The sequence below is a fragment of the Maniola hyperantus genome, chromosome 4, assembly GCF_902806685.2.
Source record: "Maniola hyperantus chromosome 4, iAphHyp1.2, whole genome shotgun sequence".
NCBI classification, from domain to species: Eukaryota; Metazoa; Arthropoda; class Insecta; order Lepidoptera; family Nymphalidae; genus Maniola; species Maniola hyperantus.
In genome coordinates this window covers 6,327,868-6,337,446 of record NC_048539.1, presented here as the reverse complement: position 1 = coordinate 6,337,446, position 9,579 = coordinate 6,327,868, and the positions used below count along the sequence as shown (strand labels likewise).

General features: G+C 37.3%; 1 protein-coding gene across 1 annotated transcript; it reads left to right on the top strand.

Annotated features, from left to right (window-relative positions):
• Positions 1-4,282: 4,282 nt before the first annotated feature.
• On the top strand, positions 4,283-9,293 carry Fcp3C (Follicle cell protein 3C). Its single transcript, XM_034985096.2, has 4 exons — positions 4,283-4,431; positions 5,371-5,532; positions 5,853-6,032; positions 8,703-9,293. The coding sequence occupies exons 2-4, from the start codon at positions 5,386-5,388 to the stop codon at positions 8,874-8,876; spliced, it is 501 nt and encodes a 166-aa protein (XP_034840987.1). The 5' UTR covers positions 4,283-4,431; positions 5,371-5,385; the 3' UTR covers positions 8,877-9,293.
• The last annotated feature ends 286 nt before the right edge of the window (positions 9,294-9,579 follow it).

Here is a 9,579-nt window from a genome sequence, read left to right as displayed (position 1 = left end):
CATTCAGTTCAAATAAACAGTCTTTACATAACAACATTGCTGACAAGATTGATGAGCTGTTTTTAATTCAGAAAATCATATTATGTTATTGATAAAGAATGGTGATCCAGTGTTTATAATAATTTTCGTTACTAGTGATAGATTTTTGGCATAGTTAGAATTAGAGATACATTTAGTATTTGCTCAGGTTTGTAGCTTGTTTGTTTTCAATGTTTGTAGCGCAGCATGCGTTTTGTAATTCAATAATAAAGATTTGTCTTTTCATAATAATGATAAGGGTGTAGGATTATGGTAGTAGCAAGCAAAATAGGCTACTTGACTCATATCTAATTTCGTCCAATAAATCATTATTTATTATAGTATTTTGCTTAAGACAACGAAATATATCAATAACAATTATTAAAAACGCAGGATGGATATATAAATCCAATTTTAAAAAATACAGTTTTTATTTTTATTTGAAACGCAGAAAACGCTGTCAGCCATGATGTGACGTCATTAAATATGTAAACAAAGAAATGTCGTCCCTATGTCACGCGTGGACTAACGTAGTATCCATATATATAAAATTTAGAGTCCTGACTAACTTATATATCAACGCACAGCCTAAACATCTAAACAGCTGGTCCTAGATACATGAAATTTGGTGGGTGTGTTCTTTGTAGGTAAAGAGAAGGTATCCACTAGGAAAGGATTTTTTGAAATTCCACCCCTGAGTGGGTTAAATGGAGGTTTGAAATTTATGAAGTCCACGCGGGCGAAGTCACGAGCATAAGCTAGTTTTTATATATTTCTAAAAACTCATAGTAAACGTAAAAAATATCGTTTTCTCTTTATAAATTGAATAAGTTATTACAACAAAGTGATCTTTGCAAAAATAAATTTGGGTTGAAGTCGTTAGTCATATACTAAGGATCCCTTTAAGCAAGTCTTCGCGTGTTACGTATATTTATTTCACTGGGCACTCTAATCCACAACTTTCCTGTGGTCTTTATCGATGCGTTTTTTACATTCTCGGATGATACAATAACGAAAATTACTATATTTTTCATGTACACTAGTATAGAAGTCATGTTTATTAAACTTTGGGAGGTTATACTGTTGTTTACAAATGCATGACGTCAGAGCACAGCTAATCTATCGGCCAAACATGGCCGACAGTGTTTTCACCTGTCTAAGAAAAATATATTTTTAAATGAAAGTTTTACGGTTTTTAGGGCGCAAAAAAATATAGTGTTAATTTTTTTGATATAATAGCACAAATATTAACCATTTAAGACCAACTTTAAAAAAGTGTCAAGTAGCCTATTCTGTTGCTTTACCCTAATCAATTAACTAGGGTTAAACTTTAAAAACAAGATTCTGTGATTAAATATTCCTAAATTATAATTAACATTTATCTATTATAGCATAATATTTTGGGGATTCTTATTTAAAGTCAAAACTGGAAGTTTTAAGTAATAAAATAAAAAGCACATTGAATATTGTTTTGTATAGAATGTGCTTGATATAACTATCTAAATTAATTTAGATTGTTTGCAGTTTGAATGAAATGCAAGTGAAGTAGATCTTGAAATAATAATTAATTTATCGATGTAAGTATATTTTTAGGAAATAAGCAAAGCAATAATACTTTGTCAGCCTTTAGCAGCGCTATTTGCTAAGCGTGCAACGTTGTTTTCAACGCTGATGCAGCGTCAGTTTTCGAGTTTCAACATCGAATTCAAAAACTGGTCAAGTGCGAGTCGAGCTCGCACATGAAGGGTTCCGTACCATCGTACAAGATGTAACACTATATATCTTTAATTTGCATGCGGGAATTTTGAAATACACCATTTTTATTATAGCGGCAATACTATAATAACACTGAAAATTTCAACCCTACCTATTACGGTTCATGAGATACAGCCCGCAGATAGACGGACAGCGGCGGCTTAATTATGTCCCGTTGGCACTCTTCATGTACGGAACTCTACGACGAACGCAGCGTAATAGAAAATAACTTTTGATAATAGTTTTGATTTTGGAGATAAGGGTGTTGTGGCAAATCTTTTATGAATTTCTTGTGAACTACCGAGATTTAATCCCAGTGTGCCTCAGACGTTAAAGAAAACGCATTTAAGCATTGTTTATTGTTATTTATTTACGCTAAATCTTTCTTCGTGATGATGTGTACCTTTGTATGTGTTTATTACGGCCATTACAATAACAATACAGTATTGTTTCCCAGCATTCATTAAATGATTCATTTATAAAATGATACTTGTAGTTTAACTTTTATATTTTTTTAAGGTGTGATGTGATACCTATCTCGTTTCTAATCCCGGATGCCATGTGGCGCGGTGGCGTGACTTGCTTCATAATGCAGATGTTTCGAGTTCGAATTCTGATTTGCTCAACTTCTGACTTAGGTGATAATCAGTACCCTTGTTATAAATGCGAAAGTGTGTTTGTTTGTTGGTTTGTCCTTCAATCACGATTCACGTCACAACGGTGCAACGGCTTGACGTGATTTTTTGTATGGGTATAGATAAAGACTGGAGAGTGACACAGGCTACTTTTTATCCCGGAAAATCAAAGAGTTCTCACGGGATTTTTAAAAAACCTAATTCCACGCGAACGAAGTCGCGGGCATCAGCTAGTATTTATATTTTATATATTATCACCTAAGCAAAAAGCTATCGATATTGCCGTCAGATTAGGTATACCTATTTGAAGAAGAATACTTACGTCTTACATGTAATTCTTTAATAGGATAGTCAAAGTCAAATAATTTATTAGAAGAAAGTTTTAATTTATTAGAAGAAAGGAAATGCATGCACCTGCCGATGACTTGCTCGTCACAACATGCAGGCGCCTCTGATACCACCACCAAAACTTACGACGTAGTTATAGGACTATAGGTAGTCTAGTCTGTAATTGAGATTGGCTTTTTAATTAGCTTTTTCCTAGTGTGTTCCCCATTTCGAAACGAGATAATCGTCGATTCGTAGCTACTTTATGAGGCTTAATGTCCAATTTTGGATGCAGATCGGATAGCCATCTTATCTCTACAGTCTACACAATACACTCCCGACAGTCTTGCTAAGAATAGATACCTAATACTAATAAAAAGGTAGACCTTTTTACTATAAATAGGCCTGTATGGCTTTTTAGTAAAATATCTAACTACTTACCCAGATTAATAATATCTAGTCGTATCTTTTTACTCCTAGCCACAGCTTTACATAATAATAGGCTACTTGACAATTTTTTTAAGTTGGTCTTAAATGGTTAATATTTGTCCTATTATATCAAAAAAATTAACACTATATTTTTTTGCGCCCTAAAAACCGTAAAACTTTAATTTAAAAAAATATTTTTCTTAGACAGGTGAAAACACTGTCGGCCATGTTTGGCCGATAGATTATCTGTGCTCTGACGTCATGCTGTTGTTTACAAATGCATGACGTCAGAGCACAGATAATCTATCGGCCAAACATGGCCGACAGTGTTTTCACCTGTCTAAGAAAAATATTTTTTTAAATTAAAGTTTTACGGTTTTTAGGGCGCAAAAAAATATAGTGTTAATTTTTTTGATATAATAGGACAAATATTAACCATTTAAGACCAACTTAAAAAAATTGTCAAGTAGCCTATTATTGGTGCAATGTATGTTTTTTTAGACTCCGGTTGCCGCACCGAGCCGAAAAAATTTCATACCGTGAGGCATGAGTCGTGACCACGTTTCGTATCGTAGGTACCAGTAGTCAAAAATATTTTGAGATTGAGTTGGTAGGATACAACTTGCACCTAAATATGTAGGTACCTTACCTTAATACACATAGGCAGTTTCACCATAACCATTAGGGCACGTGGGGCAACAACAAGTGTAGGGCCCTGTATATTATTATACTCTTTGCTAGGGCCCTAACTGCCCCCAAACTGATCGGAGCACCGATATGCCCTTTGCAGACGGGTGGGAAGGAGGGTTGGTCCACCCTGAGCCTGAGCCTTTGCTCTTGGGTCAGACTGACCAAGATTCTAAATAAGTTTGTTCAGTAAATAAGCCAGTTATTTTTACAATAATAGGCAATGGATACAAAAATGCCTCAACATTTGAAAAATTTGCTTATTATAAACATTTTAATTTCTAATCGTTGTCATCTTACAATCCTTATCAATCGTTAACTTCGTAAATCGTAGAGGAACACGTATGAAGTACCTAGCTCAGAGAGTGAATGCACGCAATTCGCACGTTTGCTTAGCAAGCACTTTTCACTGACGTAGGTAAGAATTATTCTTTTTGGAACGGATTTAAATAAAAGCATTGTCATATTAACCTCATTTTCGTTCTATTGGTGATTCAGCAATGTGAAGGGTGTTACTAAGTAACATCGTAAAGTAGAGTTTAGAAGTGCCACCTACAGCAGTTTATATGGTAATCACGATGTAAGTATATCTTCAACTTGCTTATCCGTCCCGGTTTTCGGTCAGTTCTCGCTTCAACTATTAATAAGCGAATATAATATATTCGCTTAGTAACTGAAGCTTATGTAAAAAAGTCTTTGTCCTATTCCTTAGGAATTTCGTTATACATTAGGACATTATAAATGGAACCTCCGTGGAAAGTTCAGCTTTCTAGGTCCAAGGGTTTGGGCTAGGCGTTGATGGGTCAGTCATCGAGGCAGGACTTTTATTTTTATTTTATTTGTATTTTAGTTTATTTAAACTGGATTCAGACTTAGGGCGGCTTTGTTTAGTTATACAAAAGTCTGTTTGTTTTTGGTTTGCCATTCAATCACGCTGCAGCGCCATTGCAATGGAGTAACGGGTCGACGTGACTTTGTGTATAAAGATTTTATACCGCAAAATAAAGAGTTTACGGAATTTTTAATAACATAAATCCACGCAAACGAAGTGGCGGACATCAGCTAGTTAAATATAAATTAAGTATAATAATACGAGGTAGGTACGTAGCATTTGGCAATTGGCACTAAATATGTAGGTACATGAAGCTATCCTGCACCTGTGCTACCGGGCAAAGCGAAACCTCGAAAGAGGCTGCTGTCTTAGTCTCGCCCAGCTATTTAGGCTGTTACTGAAAATATAAGATAAGGTCCTCAATGGTAAGGCTACCAGTCGTCCTACTAGGAGTTCGTCGATGAGAATGTGTGCTCACCAAGCCCACAGATTTATGCGGCAGCCTTGCGGGTCAAATGCTCCGTCATAATGGACGTGCATCGGGCTTTTGAGGCATACATTGCCTCAGCCGAGCTGCGAGCAAATCTAAACATTAGGCACCTACTTACAATTTATAAAGGCTTTTGTATGTGTTATTGTATACCTGAAATTTTCTTTCGATTCATAATACTTATCTTTAAATTTCAGATCATCAGCGGTACAATGATTGGGATCCGACGATGGGCGATGGTGGCAGCCTGTTTGTGGTTAGCGACCACGAGCGAAGCCAGGCGGAAGTTTAAGCGAGATGAAATGGAAAGCTCGAAATCGATTGAAACTGTTGATATGGACGACGAGGAGTTTGATGAGGTACCTACTTATCTACAAAGTCATTTTCTAGCTGGGACTTATTTGGGACATAAAATATATTACTAGATGATGCCCGCGACTTCGTCCGCGTGGGTTTAGGTTTTTTAAATCCCAAGGGAACTGTTTGATTTCCCGGGATCAAAAGTAGCCTTTGTCCTTCCCCGGAATAAAAGCTATCTCTGTACCTGTCATCGAAATCGGTAAAACTGATGAGCCCTGAAAAGCTAGCAGACAGACAGACAGACGGACAAACAGACATACAGATACACCTTCGCATTAATAATAATATTATTAGTAATGGATTGTTGACTTATTTGCAGATAGAGCCATGCCAATGCGGCGTGTTCATGTCACAGCAGGTTGGCATCAAGGATGGGCGCCGAAGTCGGCCTCGAGGACCGCCGCAGGGCGAGCCTGTAGTAACTTACGACACTGATAGTCCCAGTTTGCCGTGCGGTAGCTCGGGGTTCAAGCACTGCATCAGTAAATGCCTGGACGTGGTAAGAATTTATTTCTATCTGTGTTCGTTGAAGGCCTTGACAGCCACTAATCTAAGCGACACGCTACGGTAACAGCACGAAAAACGCCACTCTGAGAAGCGCGACTGCAAAGTTCAGCTCCTACATGTGACCTGCACTGTGAATACAGTGTAAACGCTTATAGAACACCCTCAGGGTTGTGTCAAATACGTGTTGTCTTGTCTTGCGGAGTTATACTGTCCGAGCTTTGAGAACAATTTAGATCCAACGATGCAAGCACAGAATTTTAAAGCTTAGGTAGGTAGGTACTTACTTAATATTAAACTGATTCTTTGTCCTGTGGGTGCAGTGATAAGTAAGCCGATTGCCTAAGTATAGTGACAGTAGTAGTAATACGTAGAACTATTTTGATAGACTCTTCTTTCGCTCTTTGTTTGTCGAGTAAATTACTTGATAGTACTCAGTAGGTACCTAGTCACATATCTATTTACTCAAAATAATTTTACAAAATATACCTAGCCCTTATTGTAAACCTTTAATTTAAAAGTGATACAAAAGCATGGATACCCATTTTATTAATATTATAAGATCGGGAATATTAGGTGGTCTCAATAATACTATGCACTTAATAATATTATGTTCATAGTATTTAGAGGAATTAATTCATTTACTTAGTATCAACCAATTTGACGAAGATGGTTTCAAGGTTAAAAATTCTTCAATACTGTGAAAACTACACATACTTTCTAGGCCTACTGACCTATTTCACAAGCTTTCAGCTCCGTGCTTTAGGAAAACAGACTATGATACGATGCGGCACTTCTCTTTCACGCGAAAGGGCCGTATCTAGCACCTACTCCTTCAAATTCAACTACACTGTAGCTTCTTTTTTTTATTAAAAGAACATCAGCTTGATAGTATGTCTAATATTCCGCTTTTCCTTTTAAATAAGTGTGCTTGAGAGTTAAGCTTAGGAGCATGAGAACAATAGTGCAATGAACCGACGCAAAGTTTCGGATTTCAGTCATATCTCATAAGCTATTGAGGTGCTAGCTTAGTGTGGGCACGCAGCTATAACGTTTCGGAGTTATGTGCCTTTTAAATAATTAAATATCACTTGATTTAGCGGTGAAGGACAACATCATGAGGAAAAATGCATGCTTGAGAGTTCTCTATGAGGTTCTCAAAGGTGTGTGACGTCTGCCGATTCGCACTTGGCCAGCGTGGTAGACTATGGCTAAACCCTTTTCATTCTGAGAGGAACCTCGTACTTACTCGTTAGTAAGCTGGAGATGGGTTTGTTCATGATGATGTAAAAAATTGTGCAATATAGAAATTGAGGAGCTGCCGAAGAAAACGGTGTAATTGCACGAAATTAAATTTTACAGGAGGATCAATAAACTGATTGAAAGCTTTTACTGTAATTGTAACGTTTTGATCGAATTCACGAACTTTGACTCGACACGACTCAATTTTAGAACAGTTTCAGGTTGTTTTCATTGGAAAATAAATGAGTTCAGATTTATATTCGCTATTCGAAATTACGAAATATGGACTCAAGTTCACGTCGAGGACTTTAGACTTAAGACTTGTTTGCTTGATAATGCCTAATGAGTTTAGACTTGTATTCACTAAACCAAAAAGTCCAGTTTAAAAAATATTTTGATCAGAAGCATATCTTATTACTTGTCTGCCTTAGTTAAAATATCCTTAGTTCCTTATAATAGGTTTGTACGCATTCGAAAAAATAATGTTCTGTGGTGTTCATGCAAATGCCTGCCCCTTTTTGTTTACACTTTACAATTAGAAAGTGATGCGGACCAATAACAAAACGAAGTGTACGTCTTAGCAATTATTTCCCTCGTACATTTTCATTTTAATCACCTACTCTTTACGGTTTCATTGCTGTTTACTTGAGGAATATAATCAACATCAAACCCCTAAACCTAGTTTATCATTAAATGACCTTAATTAAGTAGATGATGTCCGCGATTTCGTCCGCGTATTAATAGGTTTTTCGTAGATCCCGCGGGAACTTTTTGATTTTCCGGAATGAAAAGTAATCTAGGTATATTCGTCTCTAGGGTGCAAGTTATATCTGTACCAAATAGCTTATGCCCACGATTTCATTCATAGAGACAGGATTTCAAGAATCCCGTGGAAACTCTTTGATTTTCCGGGATAAAAAGTAACCTGTGCCCGTCCCTAGGATGCAAGCTAAGTATTTCTATACCTTTTGCCAAAATCGGTTAAATTGCTTAGCACAACACAGACAGACGCACTTTCGTATTCTTACCCATATTGTAATTGCGAAAGTGCCTTTGCTAGGTCGTTTGTCCTTCAATCACGCCATAATGGAGCAAATATAGGTAAGTAAAGGAACTGGAGAGTGACATAAGCTTTTTCAAATTCAAATTCAAATTCAAATTTCTTTATTGCGAATATGGGTAAACAGTGCAGATATTACAAAACAAAAAGGTACAGCCAAGGTTTTATACCGGAAAATCAAAGAGTTCCCACAGGATTCTAAAAAATCCACTCGGACGAAGTCGCGAGTATTTCAGTTCAGCTAGTACTTAGATTATAACGCCATAGCACTCGCTGCTGCTCCAGGGAGGATGTCCAACGTCGCGGCTGTGTGTGCAATCATGCTTTATATAACTCTTTTTTAAAAAATCTCGTAATCCCCAGATACTGAAGTACTTGCCACGCGCCGGGCCAGTGATCTGCGGCGCGGTGGAGCGCGACGTGCGGCGCGAGAAGGCGTTCCTCTTCATCAAGAATTGCGGGGGGCAGTGGACCCCCACCAACTTCTCCGCGGGCAAGGAGTTCTGCTGCACTGATGGCCAGCATCATAAATGCTGATTTTGGAATAAAAGAATAAAACAAGCAAGCTTCATCCTCATCATCGTTATCTACTCTTTGCCGGCCCACTAGGCACCGCCCGTCCTCCCACTACTAAACATGAAGGGGAAGCAAGCAACCACGTGGGAGCGTGCATGGAGGGAGGGTGTCAAAAATGTGACGGCATCGTTTCCCTAGGAAACCCTAAATCAGAGCAATGACACTATAGCACGCCTCTTATGGTTCATGGAATTAGAATTATCACTATACAGCAGGTACCTAAGTAATACTTAGATGCATCACATTTAACTATAAAAATAAGTAAGTAGGTAGGTACCTACCTAAGTACTATTTTGTGTGAATTTTTTACTACGTAAGCTAAGTACCTAATAAGTAATACCTAATAAGTTATTAATTAAGATTAAAAGTTTTATTAAATTTTGACTTTCATTACCTAACAAATTTACAAAATAAATTGTTAAAAATTAAGGGTGTCTTGCAGGGGTTGCCACGATACTATGTCTGGCAATGCATGACATGATTTTTAATACTATTAAGTTTTTTACACCTTTGTTGCCTGTTACCTCCGAAAGCCACCATGATCCAAACTTCATAGGTGCTGATCGTTCCTCCCTGTGGGCTGTGTTGGGGACAATACGCAGAGAAGCTTTCAGGTTTTATAAAATAACAAAGGACTGGCACGCGCTGGCTCTTAGTCCAAAAA

Excerpts from the sequence above, each read along its gene's own strand:
- Fcp3C (XM_034985096.2), top strand. The coding sequence starts at position 5,386 with ATGATTGGGATCCGACGATGGGCGATGGTGGCAGCCTGTTTGTGGTTA. Across the intron at positions 5,533-5,852 it reads ACGACGAGGAGTTTGATGAG|ATAGAGCCATGCCAATGCGG; the intron begins GTACCTACTTAT and ends ACTTATTTGCAG. Across the intron at positions 6,033-8,702 it reads TCAGTAAATGCCTGGACGTG|ATACTGAAGTACTTGCCACG; the intron begins GTAAGAATTTAT and ends CGTAATCCCCAG.